The sequence below is a fragment of the Sinohyriopsis cumingii genome, chromosome 5 (genome assembly GCF_028554795.1).
Source record: "Sinohyriopsis cumingii isolate HCF-2022 chromosome 5, ASM2855479v2, whole genome shotgun sequence".
Classification (NCBI taxonomy): domain Eukaryota; kingdom Metazoa; phylum Mollusca; class Bivalvia; order Unionida; family Unionidae; genus Sinohyriopsis; species Sinohyriopsis cumingii.
In genome coordinates, this window is record NC_142965.1 from 23,624,824 (window position 1) to 23,646,625 (window position 21,802).

Here is a 21,802-nt window from a genome sequence, read left to right on the forward strand (position 1 = left end):
AGTATAGTAATGAATATCAACAAGATCGCAAGGTTGTAGATGACACAAACATCACACTGATATTCTCAGTTTCAACAGACGACTGGTGTGTCGGTAGAAGAATAGCCTGATGATCTCTCGTGTATAAAATAAAAGCCGATAAAAATAGTGAAATATTTAGATAACCATTGTGATATAGATGAATAAAGATGTGAGGCTAAGCCGTTTCCTTCATTTCATAAATTTGTAGCTGGCTAATCCCTCTCTCTCTCTCTCTCTCTCACACACACACACACACACACCCCACACACACCATAGCATCTTTAATTAGAACTATTAGATATATTTTTTTCATTATGACCAGTAGGTCAATGTAATTTATGCCCGATGATGTTGTTCATTGTTCTAATCGTGATATTTTGCCTAGTCCTCTATAAATATCTTGCAGGTGCCCTGTTACATTTTACTGAATAATTACCTAGCTCCCCTAGCTTAATCAAACATTTTTAGAAGAAAAAAAAGTCCCTTACAATTGCCTTCCTTTATCGTGTATTTGATTTGCGATTGAGCATTTTGAGAGACATTTAACGTTTGTGTCAGATAATATGAGTATTCATAAAAGATGCGGTATAGAGTGTATTAAAAAAACAGGACACGTTTTTCAAGGTACATAATGAGTCAGGAAAACAATGGCGTGCGAACTTGTCCGCTTAAGTATGACCAGATCTACGGAGAAACTAACTCTATGGTACTCGTCGTGTGTCCTTTGATTGCACTGGAGCAGGCACGGGTTATCGTCCTTAACCCCATGATTGAAATGTTGCAGAAACGGGTTATCGTCCTTAGCCCTTTATTGCACTGGTGCAGACACGGGTTCAGTTCAATAGGATTAAATACTATACACCGGACGACTGAAGGCACTGACAGAATGTCTCATTGCCAGCATGTGTTTGCCATACGGAATGTGCTGTTGTCATCCCAAAGACACACAGCTCTGAAGGAAAAGATGTAGAAAACAACGGATGCACTATACATTGACACAATTCAGTCCTTGTAATTAAACCTTGCACTACATTCTAACTTTAACTATGTGAACATTTGATGAAATTAAATCTGTTAATTCGACATAGAAAATTTCTAGTTGAATGACACAATTAAGACTTAACGGGTGTAATATTACAAATAAACCTAGAATCATCCACATTTAATAAGTTGACAAGAAATGGCAATATTAATAACATATTTAATAAATTCATTATAAATATTGGCAGACGTAAAGATGCAATGTACATCCTACATACATTAAAATGTAAAAACAGAATATACATCATATACTAAAAATAGAAGATGCATGCATAAAATGACAATACATGCAATTCATTATGGTTATAATAGACTGAAGGCACACAGACTGAAGGTTATTTATTTTACAATGGCTACTCGATTTCGAGAAAGGGGTGCTACAATGGTTACTCGATTTCGAGAAAGGGGTGGCTCAATTTGCTTATAGTGGGTGGTTGATTGGTTGGTTGGTTAGGGTTTACAAGAGATGTTGGCTATAGCTTGTCACAGAACTGAAAGCTGAGTGAATGTATCAGTAACCTGTATATTTTCAGTGGAAAAGTGGAATTAAACTGAATCGTTCGAACTCTATCAAAGTCCGTGTCAGATGCCACAAGTGCCTTTGTCTCAAATCACTTGTCTGTTGGTAAGTGGGTATGCATAATACGTTTTAAATCTGGCAATTCCTGCATCTTTCTGTCTGTCTATCTGACTCGTTTTTGTTGTTGAGGTGTTTGTATCGAAAAAAGCGCATGCGTGTTGATTGTGTTACAATACCTCTCCTAACAAAAACAAACATTAATTTGGAAAATTCAAACTTTGGGATAAGATTATAGGAATTGGTATCGTATGTTCCACGCAGATCAAGAGTCAAGTTTTGAGAGCTATTTAATTCCAATGCTTTGTAACATAAGAGTAATAATTAAGTCACGTACAACGCCTTATCACCCTATGGATAATGGACATGTTACCGTTTCAATAGGACACACTTGAATATGTTAGGGACTCTAGATCCTAGACAGAAGCGTAATTGGAAGAGCCCCTTTAGTCCCCTTGTTAATGCCTACAGCTGTTGCAGTCATAGTACCACTGGCGGTTTGTCGGGAAATGCAAATGTTTGGAAGGAATGATTCCAAGTGGATTTAATATTTGGAAATGGTGAAGAACGACACGCCGTCTATACCACAACATATATATATATATATATATATATATATATATATATATATATATATATATATATATATATATATATATATAGGGACTGCGAAAGTGTCTACGGTAGTATTCTGAAGTCACACTATCACCAGAATGTAGGGCGCTCAAGGGACAATATCAAACATATAACCTTTGGATATGAGAGTCAACTATTTGTGAGAGATACGAGGTTTAGGGAAAAAAGTTTGTTGCACATGACGGGAAACAAAAGATAGCGGTTAAGTGGGAGCATGATATTTTCAAAATTTTGTCCCAACTTAATCAGGATATTCCCGTCCGAGTGGTCCGAAAAAAACCCGGAGAAGTTACAAATTAAACTTCACCGTAATATGTTGCTTCCCACATGAGCAATTTTGATAGATGGTCGGACCGTAACCGACACCCTTCCCGGTGCATCATCAAACTGCAGGTCGGAACATCGACATGCAAGACGAGCATATACTCGTCTCTAAAAATGGACAAAGACTTGGAAAACTATCTGATTATGTTTTCTCATTCTAATGGCCCGGGTGCGACAGACGCCACAGATGGTGGTTCTAATGACGTGTACGTCGGGGACGAGGCTGCTGTCTCATAGGTTGCGACAGCCGGTGATGGATGTATAGGGAAAATGGCGGAGGAGCATATCAGTGGGTTGCCCACATTTGAGAATCAGATGTTCTATTAATAACTATGCACGTATTACCTGCACTGTTTACTGATAACTGACACAACTTATAACCAGTCCAGTTCACACAATTTCTAATCAGACCAGTTCACAAAATGCACAACCAGTCCAGTTCTTACAACCTATAACTAGTCCTGCTCACACAACTTATAACCAGTCCAGTTCATTAATTTATTCACTCACCCAGAAATAATGCTGTATCATCTGATTGGGTAATATAACCAAGTGTTTTGTTTTTGTTGTTGTTGTTGTTGTTGTAGGGTTTAACGCCATTTTTCAGCGCAAGATAGGCTATACATGGCGGCCAGTATAAATGGTGGAGGAAGAACCCGGGAAAACCCCGGAAAGAACCACCGACCCACGAGAACCTACTGGCAAGCTTTCTTACATACCCACACTGGCCGAATCCGAGACCCGAACCCACGCAGACAGAGGTGAGATGGCAGTGATCCGAAACGGAGAGCGCTTTAGACCACTCGGCCACTCGGGGTGCCCAAGTGTTTTGTTTTAGGCTGAGCTTTGGAGGGAAATTATTCGCTTTCTCTGTCGGCATTGGGAATGTTAAATCTATCATTGAAAATCATTAATCCCATTTCATTGCATACAAAATGCCTTTTCGAAACACACACCAAGGTTATTAACAGTTGGATACATTCATTATATTTGGTCTATTTAATGCTCATATTGCCTAGTGGTTAGAGCGTCCTCCTCGGATGCGGGAGGTCGTGGCTTCGATCCCCGGCCGAATCACACCAAAAGCTTATAAAATGGTACTAACACCTGCCTCGCTAGGCGCTCAAAATTAAGAGGTTAGTGTTAGGACTGGTCGGCCTGGTGTCAGGATTATGTGACTGACTGGACATCATGCTACATGTCTGCGGCATGATGCCCCACTGCTAGACATTACCATAAACTGCCATACACAGACATAGTAGCGATATGACTGAATTTTTTTTTAAAGCTATGTTAAAAATCAAACACACACACACACACACACACGCACAAATAAATGTAACACTCTCAGTGGCTGAGAACTGACAAAAACGCAAATCTTAACGAACGAACGGACATACACGGTAACACTTGACGTCACTTAATTTGTGGATATCACAGGAAAAGAAAACGTAATGTCTTTCACATACATATTTATATTGTCTGTTTTAATATTTAGAAGCTTAGATCAACTAATAAGTATGAACTCTTTGTTCGTGTATCATTTGATTTATCAATGTAGGTTAAACCTATATCTACAAACATCTGTCGTTGACAGTTCACAATATCCACTGTATTGGAACTCTACGCATGATTTCTGTTATATCCGGTAGATCTGCGGGACATTTTCCGCTATTAATGACAACCTATGGAAAAAGAAAGGACAACATTTACGATTGATAAAACAAATCAGGTGGACGGCATACCGTGATCAAATTAAGTATGCAGTACAGCAGGCACTCAGACTGCAGAAAATAATAGCATAGGCGCATATGTTCGACAGTGCACTTATCTCACTGGGTAATGTTTATGTTGCTACTATATACATCACGGTGTCGAGCTAATTCAACGCTGCTTACTCTGGGATAACTGTAAGGGATATTCCATATCCCTTAAAATATATCAGCTGTATTACTTAATTGAAATAAACCACTTACATGTGGATGTTAAAGTCGTGACAGTTGATAAACAGAGAACGGGGTTGACTTATATCAGTGGGATGTGATTTTGCGGCACTGTGATTAACTGCATTGTATGGATGTAATATTCTGACCGCTTTAGAGTGTAAGGTTACATAGGTATACTGCTCGCTAGTTACATGGATTTTCCTATGTGGATAATCTATTCAAGATTACGCGAATTCTAAGTGTTACCACAGCACCTCCACACAGGTAAGTGATTTATATGTATGTATGTATGTACGTGAGTATGTATGTATGTATGTATGTATGTATGTATGTATATATGTATGTGTATAGCAAAAATCACAGATAAATTGACCACCGAACTAAAGAAAATTCACAGTTATTAATGCACAGAATGTAGTGATGTTTATCAGTGGTAATTTTAATTCTCCTTACTGGAAATTGTAATTCGTAAGACAGAAATGCTCGTAATCTTTTACTTGGCTATTTATTAGGGAAGGATTGGGAATTAGAAAACTGACGTGTCTCGCATCAGTGTTACCCGTGCCTCGTTGTCCGTAATACTGAATGTGACTTGGAAAGAAATGTACTTGTCCTGCATCAGTATTACTCATGCTACACTGTCCATAATACTGAATATGAATTGGAAATATTACGGAAATATGTATCATCTTTTGCATTTGTAATATATAATTGTATTTAAGTCATTTGAGACCATGAAGTTATATTTTGTATCCTTTAAGTCAATGGTTGGTACTATCGTAAAAGCACATGTATGCTCCGTAGTAAGTGTTCCATTTATGACAAAGTCGATCTAAGATGAAATCAGTAATTAAGCAGGTCAAGAATGGTATGCAAGTTTGACTGTGTGTTACGTAAAAAATCGTTGAATTCACAGTACATGTGCCTTTTAGAAGGCTATCACGCTCGTCCTAGCATTTGTTTGGTTCAAGTATAATTTAAAGATCAGAACAGGACTGTTTTGTTTACGACTGTTTTGAACCATGTGGAAACGATAAGGTTAAATTGTTCGAGAAAATCTAGTGAATCACATTTGTTTATTTCAATCGAAAAAGGGCAATGTATAATGAAGATACGTGTACAATGTTTATTCTTTCAGTTACAAACAGCGTTAGTAAGGTGTCAGAGAGGAATTTGTGATTTACATGTTGTTGGATATAGCAGAATGAATAATCTTTGATTAGAATAGTCAGTACCTTAAGGATTTGGTTATTATATTCAAAGACTTGAATATTTGACTAGTTACATCGGATTATGTGAAACGTTCAAGGACTTCAGTGATGTTCTTCGTTAACGAGATTAAATTGAAGTAACAAGATTTGGAGTAATAATTCTGCTTATTTTAGCGTATTAAAGGTAACACATAAGCACTATGCAAGCTTCGTTCGGAATACGTTATAACAATTTCCGGATTAGTGAGAATTTGATAGTACATTCTTAGGATTATATTCTTTGAATTCATACACTGGAAGTTATTTGTAATTATTTCACTTTGTTCGATTTTATATTATATTTGAATAAATTTACATGTTCGAAACTTGAATGTCTGTTGGGTTTACATTGTTCTGTTACTTAAGATGAAATTCCTGGACGTAACAGAAAACTGACGCGTACTGCATCAATATTGCTCGTGCTACACTATGCATAATACTGTATGTAACTTGAAAAAAATGACTTGTCCTGTATCATTGTTACCCTTACTTTACAGTCCATAATAGAGAATAAGACTTGGAAAATTGACCTGTCTGCATCATTGTTACTCATGCTACACTCTCCATAATAAAGAATACGACTTGGAAAATTGACCTGTCTAGCATCATTGTTACTCATGCTACACTCTCCATAACAAAGAATACGACTTGGAAAATTGACCTGTCTAGCATACGTGTGCTACTCTCTCCATAATAAAGAATACGACTTGGAACATTGACATGTCTAGCTTCATTGTTACCCATGCTACACTCTCCATAATAAAGAATACGACTTGGAAAATTGACTAGTAATGCATCAGTATTACTCGTGCTACAATGTCCATAATAATGAATGTGCTTAACATGCAACCCATTCGATCAGGCGGGCATATTGCTTAGTAGACCCAAAAGTATCTGACAAAGAATTCCAATCGTACGGGAACATTAAATAGTATAACATAAAAGTGTCTGACAAAATACTCCAATCGGACGGGCATATTGCTTAATATAGTAAACAAATTGTCCTACAAAGGACTCCAATCGGACGGGCACATTGCTTAGTAGAGTACACTGAAATTATCTTACAAAGGACTCCAATCGGACAGGCATATTGCTTAGTATAGTAAACAAATTGTCTTACAAAGGACTCCAATGGGACAGGCACATTGCTTAGTAGAGTAAACTGAAAATTATCTTACAAAGGACTCCAATCGGACGGACATATTGCTTAGTAAAGTAAAAAAGTATTTAACAAATGACTCCAGTATTCTTTCCCATATTGCGTATATACATACATCAATTGAGTACTGTTCAACAATATTTGGAAATTGTACTAGTTCCCAACTAGACAGAATTCACAAGCTTCAAAACCAGCAGATCTGCTAATTCTTGATGTCCCCATTGTTCACAGAATTAAAATGGTTACAAATATACGAGAGAAATAAATTTTCGGAAACAGTTCTGGTTTTCAAATATATCTTTGAAGATAATCCAGAGTAGATGGCTAAGTTATTCTACAAAAAACCGTCTTCTCCCTATACTCTAAGATCGAATTTTAACAACAGTTTAGAAGTACCTAATTCGTGCATTGAATAACTCAAAGGACGGCTGCAGTATTCGGGGGTGGGGTGGGGGATATATGAATAGTGCTTAAACATCTCCCTACTTATGTACCTAATGTTGTTTCGTGAAAAAGTATAATACTGTTGTCAACTTTACTGCATGCCACATTTTTTAAGACTAGTCTTAAGGCATATCTAAGCAGAAGTCATCATTACGTGCTATGTACACACGATGCTGCTGAAAGTAAGGTTCCAAACATAGTTATTGGAGAGATGAAACAAAAATGTATATAGGTAGTTAAATCTTCCCACTTTAATTATATATTTTAGGATATAGTTGAAAAATGTACTTTCATCAATAGTTATTCTTATAAGAGAGAAGCATTTGCATGAATATATATATATATATATATATATATATATATATATATATATATATATGTATATATATATATATATATATATATATATATACTTTTTAGTGGGCTTGAACTGAGATTAGTTAACTTTATTATCCTTTTTACATAACGGCATTATTATTATTATTATTATCATTATTATTATTATTGAAAATGTAACTTGCCCTTCCTTAGTCATCACTGGTAAATTCGAGTGTACGAGTGGAATGTTTCCTTTGTAACCATCTTGAACTTTTTGCTTGAGACTTGATTACAGTGTGGTAATGTGCGAATCTGACTAATGTTTCATAAAAGTTAGAAACAAGCAGCATTTGTAAGGAAACACGGTACTGACTTACGTTATCCCTTATTGTGAGGTTAATCTTTACTAAGTGAAATACTGTAAGTTTATATGGCTAAAGTTTCATGAAATCTTTACCAATTCTTTAAATGTTGTAGCCGTACATGGATACAGAATCCCGTCCCGGGACCTTGACACTGAGGCAGGCAAAATAGCCATTGGACGAGACACCCAGACTAGTTATGACATAAAACTGATTAAAGTTTCATTATGTTTTCATTAGTACAACTTCATACTCCTAACCAAGGTAGAAGTCAAAGAGTAACATTTGCTGTTACACTGACATTGAAGCATCGGGCGTGATTATATTATTAGAAACACCATCTGTACTTGCTTAATGAATCGTCAGTGGTTCAACGGTTATAACGAGACAAGCGAAAAGCCACATAAATATATTTCCCTTGCCATTACCTTGACATTGGGGCTGATGGTTTATTGCAATAGTATGTGACTTATCGACTATGCATCGGATATAACAAGATAAAGTATCATTACTATAAAGTATCATTACTATATATTAACTGTTTAAAAGGCTATAATTCTGACAAATAGACCCATAGTTTAATTTCCCTTCCCGTGACCTTCATCTTGTTGGACACGCCGTTTATGCATAACATATTGGTTCAAGTTTTTGTGTAATATCTTAAACTGTCCAAAAGTTATACCTGATATATATATATATATATATATATATATATATATATATATATATATATATATATATATATATATAGTATACAGGTATATACATTTCAATATATCAGTAGTCATATAAATATATAAAATAAAATATACAACACACACACACACAGACTCATAACTGTTAAATGCAGAATCATGCATGTAAATAAGGTATCGGAACACAAGTGCATTCTATTGACCTGCATACTAACACATACATTACAAATAATAATATTCTCTATCCGCAATAAATATAGACAAATAACCTTAAAATGCAGAATCATGCACGCAAATAATGTATTGGAACACAGGTGTATTCTATTCACCTGCGTCCTAACACACACATTAACAAATAATATTTTCTATCAGCAAGGTTACGTAGTAACTTCGTGCGTACTGTACCTTCTTTACTTAGTCTATTTATGTGTATGGAAATGTGTTCAATAATAGAGCTGTAGAACTTAATCTGCATCAAGAGAAATCACAATACGAAAGCAGTTCAGAATGCCAAAACACGACTAGACACTCAAATTGTGTCACAGAGAGGAATCCACAAAACATAATGCATCATTTTGTCCTATTACTCCTCACTGGTCTTTACTCTGTATGTGCGTACATGGGTAGGTAATGAGCTAATTAAGTAAGACAGTAGATAGATTAAAAAGAATAAGAGAAGAGAGGACGCGTGATTCATAATTACGCAACATATATGAAAGCATTTTCATGGGTCGCATTGTGAACGTAACTTGTGTTATGTAGTAGATATCTTAAAATGAAAGTTACACAAAAAAACACAAAACAAACCCACCCCACTTCTCAAAATTAAACAACAACAACAACTGTCTGACATTGTATACCTGTTTCTATTGTGCAAACACTCTTAAGGATTTATATGTATTGAATAGGGATTTACATTTATTGCAGTAATTTGATTGTCAGGAACTGTGTATATGTTTAAATCATATTGACTAAAGCATTCACAAACCACATCGGCTGACAGCAGATCTAAACCCACAACTTAACGAAAAGACTTAGTGGGGCATAACTATAATTTGGGAGTTAGTGCAATGATGAAGAAGTGATATTATTTCCATAGTTCTTCAGAATATTTTAAACTTTATAAGTACATATTTTCGTTCGTACATCGTTACTCTTGACTGTGTATGTTAACTTTAGATAAGACAATAGTTTACAATGCGAGTAGTACTGGAATAGGCACATACCAGCATGATATGCGCACTGGTTCAGACAGTAAAAAATGCCTTATTCTTGATGTTGCGAACATAGCCGTGACGTCACAGGTTACTAGGTCGTAGATGTGTGAAGCGGAATTCGACACTACATTGCGGAATTAGACACATCATTGCCTAGGAGGACTGTGAGCTATATTCCTTTTTTGGTGATATCTAAGAATCACCTTTCTTTATGCCAAACATAACAACGATTTAGGAATATCACAAGACATTTTAAAAGTAGGAAACTGCTTTAGTTTGGACAATTGAGATTTTCGGGTGTTGTATCAATCAACTAAAATTGATGGATGTAATAATAACAAGACAAGTGTGCGTCTAACAAGGTCGCTCCAAAATCGACCATACAAGGCATGAAATCGTACTTTAAAGTGATTTCTGTTTTCATATTCTACAATAAACTAAAATATTTAAAATTTAACCTTCACAGATAGTTTTCCCTCATGTACCGTTCGATAAAATGGTGGGTGGGGAGACGCCGAATACAAACTTAGCACAGACCACAATTTTGCCCCGAGTCTGCCCTAGATGTAATATTGAAAACCACGGTAGAAAGCAGGGTTTTCTATGCATATTGATCGCAGATTTAGTGGATATTCATATGTGAATAATATATTAATGATTACAGGAATTATGTTTTATCTCTCCACAGGTTAGTATGAACAGTAGGATATTACGTAATATTGTAAGCAGATGTTTCTATATATATATATATATATATATATATATATATATATATATATATATATATATATATATATATATATATAGATACATACATACATACATACATACAGGCACAAATGCATTGGTTGTATTAAGTTAGTTTATGCTCATATTTTCCATGTGTTAGGTATAAAGTGAACCCACCCAGTTGTTTGCAAGATACAAAAAGTGAATTTTACGTAAAGTTTCCATTTAATGTACAGGTGATACTCGACTATGATAACTATAATACCAATCTAATCATACCTATATGACAGCTGGAATAAATGTCTCGTCTTAAAGCCACATTCAATGCTAAACTCGATGTTTAACTGCATTACGAGCGTATTCTTTACAGCGCCTAACAATGTAAAATTATCTTACCGTCAGAATCCACCCATATCGATTTTGCTCGTGTATTTTTATTGCAAACTTTATAGAGTGGATTTAAAGTAGTCTTGTTTATGCTTAGTGACGTAGGAGTTTGATACCGAGATTCGCTTTGTCTACAATGTAGCCCGAAGTGTCAACATGTGCTTCACTTGGCAATCTGATTAAAATCAGATCTCCACTATTATACATGAAGATCTGACAGCTACCACTTACGGTCATGTTCTGGTAACCTATGTTATTACTGTAATCGCTGATTTTATCGGATGAAGTCTTATTTCTTCGCGTTTAGAGAATAAACAGTGTGGATGAAGAGCATCAATGTGTACCAAACCATTTGATTCACTCTCAGATTATTTTAAAGCCGCATTTCCATTGGCTAATTCAAAGGTCACCAGAACATGACTCCTAAGAGGTCGTTGTCTGATCTTCACGTAGAACAACGAAGGTCTGATTGTAATCACATTGCTATACTGAGTTGATTGTCTTACTACGATTGCATGATGAGTGCAGAGTGTATGACGAGTGTATGACGAGTGTATGATGAACAATCCACTGGGGAAAATATATTATTAATCACTAGATTGTGTGTCTGACCGAATAGGTCTCCACTCCAAATGTTGCTTTCTTTTTGGATTCTGCATTTATTCAAACTATTTTGTCATTGCTATTAATTGAGACAGCCACGAAATCATGTCATGACATCTCACTTGTAGATTATTCATTTCTAGAGAATGCAGATTTATGTCTGCCAGTATTAATAAAAGGAACAAGCGGTAAATAATTTTAGATCTCTATGTAGTGTAATATTTCCTCAAAACACTTCGAGATGTAGATAGAAGACTTATTTATTTGTCTCTAAATGATTCATGCTTGGACCATGTTAATGATTCATGCTTGGACCATGTTAATGATTCATGCTTGGACCATGTTAATGATTCATGCTTGGACCATAATGATTCATGCTTGGACCATAATGATTCATGCTTGGACCATAATGATTCATGCTTGGACCATGTTAATGATTCATGCTTGGACCATAATGATTCATGCTTGGACCATGTTAATGATTCATGCTTGGACCATAATGATTCATGCTTGGACCATGTTAATGATTCATGCTTGGACCATAATGATTCATGCTTGGACCATGTTAGCTGATGATAAGATGTAGAAGATAATCTAGATATATTACATATAGAAAATGAAATAGAATTTTGCCACGTAATATAAGCTTTCTATGATTCAAATTACACAATTTTGGTTTGTTTCCTTTTGTCTGCTTGCTTGCTTCTTTATTTGTTCTTACTAAACACTGAATATCTTATGCACATAAATGTTCATGATAATTCTGATATATTCTTTTTTTAATCAACATGACAAAGCATGCTATTAATTCAGTTTTTTTTCTTTCAGCAAGGATGTATATTCACTGTGCATTGTTTAAAAATTTAGTTTTTACTTTAATTCGAAATGGTCAAAATTTAGAAGCTGTCATCGGGTGAACGACATTATTTTACATTCCATCAGGTTCAACAACCCCCACCCCAGCCCGCACCCTTATACATGTATTCTGAACAACCATTTAAATTGGTACTTAATGTTAGATCTAAAACAAAACTGATCAGTGTCAAGTTGGTTGTCATGTGGATATTGGTAGCTTCGTTCCAACGCTTTGCAAATATGTCGTAGATGTACTTGTATGGGTTAAAATCCGACACTGAGAAGTAGAAAATTTAACACCGAAAACTGTCCCTAAAAATTTATTTCAAAATCTTCTAAAACTGGAATATTTTAGTTAAAGACAGGAGAAGACCAAACGGAGAGAGAGAGAGAGAGAGAGAGAGAGAGAGAGATTGTAAAGTATCACATCTCCGATGTGTCGCTTAAATCATGCGCATGACGACGTAAGTATTCTTCTCGGTTTGTAGCTGCCTGAGAGAGCTGTGGTATATCCATTGTGCGAGCACCTGACTCTTAACACATGCCGATACTAGCTTGGGTCGACTACCTCTGTGTGTCCTTGATATGACCTCTTGACTCGCATTTCCTAGGCATGATACACACAAGAATTTTATAAAGGTGACGTAACAGCAATCAGACCATTTACCAAGTTATTAATCGTTGGCTTAGTGCCATTTTTTATGGAAGCCCCGGATGACTTAGTGCTCACTTTTACCGATCATTGCTATTTCTCCTCTGTACGCATGGATTCGAGCTCATGCTTGGCCAACCTGGGTATGTTAGAAAGTCTCCCATTAGCTTCCCGTGGGTTGGTGGTTCTTTCCGGGGTTTTCCCAGATTCTTCTTCCACCAGTTATACTGGCCGCCATGTATAGCTAATCGTGCGCTGCAAAATGGCGCTAAATCCAAGACAACAACGACGACTTTTTATGTACCTGTGATAGTGGAAAGAAGAGTACAATTGACTAACATGACATAAGCCATGTTTTCTTTCATTCACGGAATCAACATTTAACATTTATCTGTTATATTGATTTTGTGCCAAATATTTCTTGACAATTACAGCAGAAATTAAAATGTTTCGAAACAAAGATTAAGTTTACATCTACGATGAGAAATTGCCCCAGTGGAACAAGTACCTTTGAAGCTTTCAGTAACAAGCATCAAACTTGATTTAGTGAGCAATAATCTTAGGATATTTCATTTTAACCGGCGTAGCCGAAACACATGATGTCAATTATAGATCATTCTTTTAGAACAGTAGATGTGGGGTTTTATGTACACTTGTTTATAAGGTTACTATGTTCATCTGGAACGTGTAAAATATTGCTCGGTGCTTCAAGATTCCTTCATGTCTACTTCAAAACTGAGAAATTTACATGAGTGATGACAACCTTGGAAACTAAGCAATATCACAATGAACTAACTAACAAGCAAATAAAAAGAAATAAAAAGTATTCGAAATTGGTTTCCGGATTTCGTACTCTCATAACTATATATTTTCAACCTAGTAGGCAAGAAGATGAAACACACAAAATTGGGAATCCCAGACATTGTTTTAAATGTTCCATTGATGGGATTTTTTTTCTTCTTTCAGATATCCAATATGATTATTCCGGGGCACGATGTAAAGGTCGGTCTCAAGAATCGGGTGTCTATTTTCATATTAGTCCATGCCATTGTTACCTTTTCCGGAGCTGACGTTCCATGTCTCAATCCGCAATGTATATGCCAGAACAGGACTGTAACATGCAAAGGACGAATGTCATATATTCCTCCACTACCAAGTAACACGACAGGTCTTGTTTTTAACAACAATTATTTACCTTGGATAAATAGAAACACATTTTCAAACATAACAAATTTAAAGCTTAAGACACTTCTGCTTTCAAAGTGCGAGATACAAAACATCACCTCTGATGCACTCTACAACTTTAATTCGACATTGGAGATATTAGATCTGACAGGAAATACCGGCATAAACAAGCAACAGCTGTCATCTTCACTGAAACAATTAAGGAGAATAAAAGTGCTCTACCTGAATCAGATTAATATGGGAAATCATCTTGACTCGAATTTTTTCAATGGTATGAACGGTTCGGAACTGGGAGCAATCCATCTTCAAAACAACAATTTTCACAGGATAAGTGATATGGCATTCCAAGTTTTCAAACATCTCAAACAGCTGGATTTGTCAAACAACAGCATTAATTTTGTGGAATTGTCAGGTCTAGGTCGTTTGGAAACTCTGAAGCTCAGTTTTAACATGCTGGCTAAAGTGCCAAATTTTTGTGTGAACGGATCCAGCAAATTTCCAAATCTTGGTATATTTAAGGTAGATAACAACTTCATCGACACTCTGAATGAGGCATCCTGGTCTTGCTTGACGTCCTTAAAGGAGCTGCACTTAGATGGGAACAGAATTAAATTTTTGAATGACAATGTATTTTCACAATTAAAAATGCTTAATAGTTTGTATTTACAATCAGTGAAGCTAGAGAGCATTTCACGCTTTGCTTTCAACAACTCCAATCTAAAATCGTTGTTTCTTCATGGATGCTGCAAGTTTACGAACGATAACTTAGACTATGCAAACCTTTTTCGATGGTGTCCAAATCTTCAGACACTTGCACTGGATTCGAACAATCTACGTCACGTGAATGCTACTTCCTTAATGTCCATGCTGTCTCCACTGAATAAGTTGACAGATCTCAAGCTCCAAGGGACGAACTGCAAGTATATTCCAGCAGACTTTTTCAAACCACTCGTATCCCTAAGACACTTAGATCTCAGTTCGAATCTCATAGCTGAGTGGCCTCGCACATTATTCAGTAATGTCAGCAAGCTACTGAAACTGATAATGGCAAACAATAAAATAAAAGTTATTCAAGAAGGATATTTACCTGCCTCTCTTACGGACAATTTGACCACATTAGATCTGTCAGGCAACCCATTTGACTGCAGCTGTGAAAATCTTTGGCTTAGAAAATGGATGAATAACATTCTGCGTCAAAAGCCAAATATTTTCTCCAATAACTATCCTACGTCTTACCAGTGCGCGACGCCTTCTTCTCTGGAAGGAACGTTGTTAAAGATCTACAACCCAACGGATAAAGATTGCAGACCTTGGGGTCATGTGCTTATGGATATTATAATAACATCAGGCGCTGTTGTGTTCGTCTTTTCATGTGTGGCGGTACTTTATATTCAAAGATGGAATATCCGATATATCTTGCATGCAATGTTGAAGCGAAGGAAGAAGTACACCCCACTGAAGGAGGCAGATTTTAAGTATGACATATACGTCGCATACTCCGACAAAGATAGGCCATGGATCCGAGACGAACTTTGGAGAAAACTCGAAAACGAAAAGGGGTTCAAACTCTACATCAGTGATAAATCCGAGGATCCGGGTGTGGCAAAGTGTGACTCTATAGTCGATAATATGTATGACAGTAGAAAGGTTATTTTGGTCATATCCCGCAACTTCATGTCGTGTCCATGGTGTCAGTATCAATTGCAGGTGGCTCAAAACCGCTCGGTCCAAATAGGTTTTGATTGGTTGATACCTGTCGTTCTTGGCGACCTAAAGATACGTCACGTGACCAAATCACTGCATGTGCTATTCAAGCAAAGAAATGTGATAACTTGGAGTGAAGAAGAGAATGGAAAACAACTATTTTGGTCACAATTGCTTGCATCGATTGAAAACTGTAGAGATCTAAATGATGTTATAGGGGATGATTCGCTGAAAATAACTTGAAAAGGTGACCACATACGTTTTCAAAGTATATGGCGTTTTATCTTTTCTTTCTTCATATTTAAGGGGAAATTGAAAGTGTTTTTTCTTTATTTATCAAGTTTGTTATAAACAATATGTAAAATTGTTTTCTTTCCCGATGGATGCATCTTGTTGACTATACACCCTATTCTCGCATCTGTCATTGTCTTAAAACAATGAATCTTATAGACGGTAAAGAGAACAGCTAAGTGGCTGACTGGACAGACAAATAGAATGAATGAAAATAGGGGTTTCTCTAGGGAAAATTAATTCCGACCTTAACGTCCCAATGCCGCCGTTTTTCAATAATTTTCCCATTCTTCCAATTTAACGACGGTTTGGAAGGAATGAAATGATTTCTTGAAAAAGCTATCTGACATAAACCGTTCCATGGAATGATCAAGAGTTTTGGTTTAAACGACGTTCAGATATTCAGTTTAGCATTAAGAGGTGCCTACGTACCCGCCTCCTCATTTCATTGTTCGACATTGCTCAAGACCGCTCCGGTCGTGTAGTAGGGGAGTTCCGCCTCGAATGCGTTAGGTCGCGGGGTTAGATCCCCAGCCGAGTCATTCCACAGACTTATAAAAAGGATACTAACAGCTGCCTCTCTAGGCGCTCAGCATTAAGAAGTTAGTGCCATGACTGTCAGGATAATGTGACTGAGTGGGAAATGAGATGTATTAGGAGACCAAATCGAATGTATGTATGTATGTATGTATGTATGTATGTACAACTGACAATGTCTTAGAACTTGCTTTTTTACATTATATTACTAAATTTGAACAGAGCATACGCCCAAGTATAAAATGGATCGAATTTTTGACAATGAATATAGATAAATAATATAATCATATTCGCTCAGAGGAAATTTGTATATCTTATTAATGAGTTTAGAACAAACAAGCTGTTGTCATTGTAAGGAGATGAATATGATTAATCTGTGGAATCTATGTGAAATGCACCAATTAATCATGTAGACAGAATATCAGAATCTGTATATATACCATCATTGGTTCAATAAATTTACGGTTAATAGCGACAAGCTTCCAAATATGGAGAATTAATTCGATGTGTCTGTAGTGGTGTATGAAATATTGGGACGGGAAGGCAACACAACCGATCGCAATTAGATTAAAGCTTTTAGACTGCTGCCATATACAAAGAATGATTCGTTGATTGTCTTTGTATTAACGTGATGGAAGGTACCATTGCTTAGGCATTACATATATATGGTATCATGACAAAATAATAAACATTATCTGACTAAATACTTCTGTAAAATGTTTTATTTTTCTGCAGGACCGAAAAGTTATAAGAATTCAAAAGACAATGTTTAAATCATTCAATATATAACGCCTGAATAAGGCTCATTTGTTGGATCTAAAATGTATTAGCATAAATTAAATATTTTGTGTTTTATTTATTATGATCGTACCAGAAAGGTATCAAATTTTCACACATCAACCAGATCTACCCTGGACAACATAAACATCTAACCAAATTTCACCAAAGTTCTTTCTACACCTAAATTCAATTCAAAACTGTTGCAGACCATCCGTTTACTGCGGATGGATTGCATTTAGGTGTTTGCATAGTCGTTTAGAAACATTCAGTCTTACGCAAACTGGAGATCACAAAATATGAAGCTAACGGTCTTCATTGCATATGATAAAACAATAGCACTTTAACATCGTCTACATATTTGACATTGTCTGCATTTTTTAAATAAAATTACATTGTGGCCGCTGGACAGGGCTATAAAGAGTATCTACAATAAGCAAGTGCAATTAAAATATTAAATATCCACAACTGATCCCAGTTTTCATTTATAATTTGTCTGGCTCTGACTCTCATTCAAGAAGCTTGAAAAGTAGATCCAAGACATAAAGTAAAGATCGTGCCGAATAAAGATGAGAAATATATTTTATTCACCAAGGACTCTGTGGTTGATTGGATAGAAAAGATGGTAAGAAAATGTTCACAAAGAAAGAAATATTAGATGTGTAGACAGCTTTGCTACATGGACAAATCAGTTTTGTAGACAGCTTTGCTACATGGACCAATCAGATTTGTAGACGGCTTTGCTACATCGACCAATCAGATTTGAAGACAGCTTTGCTACATGGACCAATCAGATTTGTAGACAGCTTTACTATATGGACCAATCAGATTTGTAGACAGTTTCACTATATGGACCAATCATATTTGTAGACAGCTTCACTACATGGACCAGTCAAATTTGTAGACAGCTTTGCTACATGGATCAATCAGATTTGTAGACAGTTTTACTACATGGACCAATCAGATTTGAAGACAGCTTTGCTACATGGACCAATTAGATTTGTAGACAGTTTCACTACTTGGACCAATCAAATTTGTAGACAGCTTTACTACATGGACCAATCAAATTTGTAGACAGCTTCACTACATGGACCAGTCAGATTTGTGGACAGCTTTACTACATGGACCAATCAAATTTGTAGACAGCTTTGCTTCATGGACCAGTTAGATTTGTAGACAGCTTTTCTACATGGAGCAATCACTAGCTTAGTTAGCTAAGAATTTAAAACAGTCAAAAAGGTTTGAATCAGGTATACAATTGTTTGACATCGGATGCACAAAATATACGACGAGGCATGCGGGGTAGTTAAAATGAAACAATTTACTTAAAATGGACATGTATCCACATGCATCCTTCGAAAGTTTCAGCATATTCAAATAATCAACTATACCTTCTAGAGAAAAAAGTTACTCATTACTTATCGTTTCAAAAAGTGTCTGATGACGATTACTAGATGTTATATTTAACCGTTTGCACATTGAGTAATTTTCACGTGACTAACAATTTCATACCGTAGATCTTATTGAACAAAAAATATTGGACAGATGATGTAATAGAAAAAAGTTTTGTTTTTGGTCACAAAATAGATTTATATTTTGTAAGCATCAACGTTTACTGTCCTTTTGATTTGAAAGCGTATAGCCTGTTGTACGTAGAAAAAATTTAAACAACTGTTATTCAATGTATTATTGCGTATTACAATTTGTTATTACGTGTAATTCTAAAACCAGGACAGTATATATGCAATTTGTTTTTGCATGTAATTCTAAAACCAAGACAGATGCAATAATTGACAGCGTAAACATTGCAAATACAGTAAAACCTGTTATGAGAGACCGCCCCTTCTGCCAACCAAAAGCGGTCTCTCAAGACAGGTGGTCTCTCATAAGAGGTGTGTGAAAATGGACTGGTTTTCAGGGTCAATAGTTAGCATTGTTGAAAAATAAATAATACCCATACTCACTGTACATGTATCATATCCTTTATTCATGAATCTTGTTAAATAATGCATGCATTCCTCTCAAAATATCTTTATATAATAAAGATATACATCTATCAAACGAGAATAAAATTTATATTTCAACATCACATTAATATATACAAAAAATTAACAGTTAGATATGATGTATATATCTTATTTTATACACTTATTCACTTGTTTTTTTTTAAAAGAAATCCATTATACTGCTTTGTTGACATGTTTTACTCAGCTATTTGGTCTGAACATGTATCTCAATTATTGCCCTTTCATGAATCAACTTCCCACTTACTGGTATGTTTTTACTCCTTGCGACACAAAACCACTCCCATACTCGCTCGTTCAGATCTCCGTAAACTGTCCGTCGTGCCGTGGCATATTTCCTCTGTGCTTGTGCACCTTTCTGCCATTCGTTTCTAATGGACTTCTTGTCTTTGATTACATTTCTGAACTTGCGTTTTACCGACGCTTAAGCTGACTGCTATTTTGCGAGTGGTCTCGCCTTTTTCATTTCTTTCAATGACATTAATCCTTTCTTCCAGTGTTAAAATTTTTCTTTTTTTCAGCGGAGATTCTGCCGTTGTTATTAGTGTTGACGTTATAAAGACTATCGGTTTTGATCAGGTTTTGGGGAATTGTGGAATAAATATATATTATGTACCAATGAATGAAACCAAAAGACATAATTAACTCATCAGGAAACAATACTGTACATTTATTCTGAGACGAAGTTTAAATCAACAGCGTTATAGCTCGATAAACAAATGTTCCGAACATCTGCACCCACGTAAACAGATTGTGGCTTGGTGAAACACTAACAAAAGAAATAAAAAATAATTTTAAAAAAAATCCGGAAATGATTCTCACTTACTAGTATTAAAGACAATGAGCTCATTCACCCTCCAGGCATTATGGATTAACTGGAAAGCAAACGACGTACTCAAACCAACACTGAAGCCCTTTCAAACGATTTCTCACTTGGACATAAGGACTACCGGCGTTTTGTGAGTTTTCATACAGATAAAGAAAAAATACAAACCTCTAAATTGACTGCGTATATCCATCATTACTCCCTTTGATGTTACTCTTACTGGCTATTCACATGACTTCGGCACTACAATGGCGGTTAGTGACATGTACTTCAGTCTGGTTTACTGCAGTTTACAAATGACACCGTACGCTGGAGTTGTAAATTTCACAAAACTGGTACTGTAGCAAGACAAATTATTTTTAAATACTTTATTAGAGCAATCTTTGCTATTTATGCAGTCTTTGTTACAGAGGATTAAATGATGGTTAGAGGTGTTTATCCCGATATACGCTTGTTCAACTATAGTGTTATTTAATGTGTACTTTGTTTGCATACTACATTTATCCCGAGCTCTAGTGTTTACAAAGGATTAAGTTAAGGTCAGTGGTGTAGCAGCAGAGAGGGTGAACAGACCATAGAATTCCGACAAAACAAATAAAACAAACAAATAAAACATCTCGTAGAAAGGTCAAGATTTTACAAATGAACTTTTCCTTGAGATGTTTTATTTCTGTAATGGACGAATGTACTAATAAAACCTCAGTTCGAAATAGTAGCTGAAAAAATAAAGTACTCTACGTGTTTATTTATTTCTTGTTTATTTTTTTGACGACCAACGTTGGTAGGTACCCTCTCTGCTGCTATTAATTTACCACCATACCAAGTTTGATGAATATTTTTCAACGCGTTCTCGCTGTCGTTTTTCCTCATCTGTTTCATCTTCATCTGAATCTTCGGAATTTGTTCTATGTTTCAAGTAATATTCAAGTTCTGATGGTGGTTTTTCTATTTTTGGATTTATGTTCTTTCTTTTTCTGTAATAGTTCATCAAACTTCGATATCGATCTCCACCGCAATTTTTGCAAATCTGATATAATCCTCTAACACCGTTGTTACAACCAACACAACTTCGTGGACCAGCATGAAGGTTTTTCTTTATAAGATAATTATGTTTCTTGCAATATTCTCCACGGCATTTTTTATTACATTTATCTGTTGTTCCTTGACGCAGCCACGCACACTTGTTCATTATCTGTTTAATTAAATTTAATTTTATCATCACCCCTGTTACCCAAATATTTT

At 35.7% G+C, this 21,802-nt stretch overlaps 1 protein-coding gene across 3 annotated transcripts; it reads left to right on the forward strand.

Annotated features, from left to right (window-relative positions):
* Positions 1-1,555: 1,555 nt before the first annotated feature.
* Positions 1,556-19,678, forward strand: LOC149798787 (toll-like receptor 6). Of its 3 annotated transcripts, none has more exons than XM_089957658.1 (2): positions 1,556-1,687; positions 14,183-19,678. In XM_089957658.1, the coding sequence occupies exons 1-2, from the start codon at positions 1,649-1,651 to the stop codon at positions 16,346-16,348; spliced, it is 2,205 nt and encodes a 734-aa protein (XP_089813784.1). In that variant the 5' UTR covers positions 1,556-1,648; the 3' UTR covers positions 16,349-19,678. The 3 variants fall into 3 exon arrangements, with proteins under 3 accessions (XP_089813784.1, XP_089813787.1, XP_089813786.1); XM_089957661.1 differs by lacking the exon at positions 1,556-1,687 and adding an exon at positions 4,189-4,438; XM_089957660.1 differs by lacking the exon at positions 1,556-1,687 and adding an exon at positions 4,447-4,809.
* Positions 19,679-21,802: the final 2,124 nt, after the last annotated feature.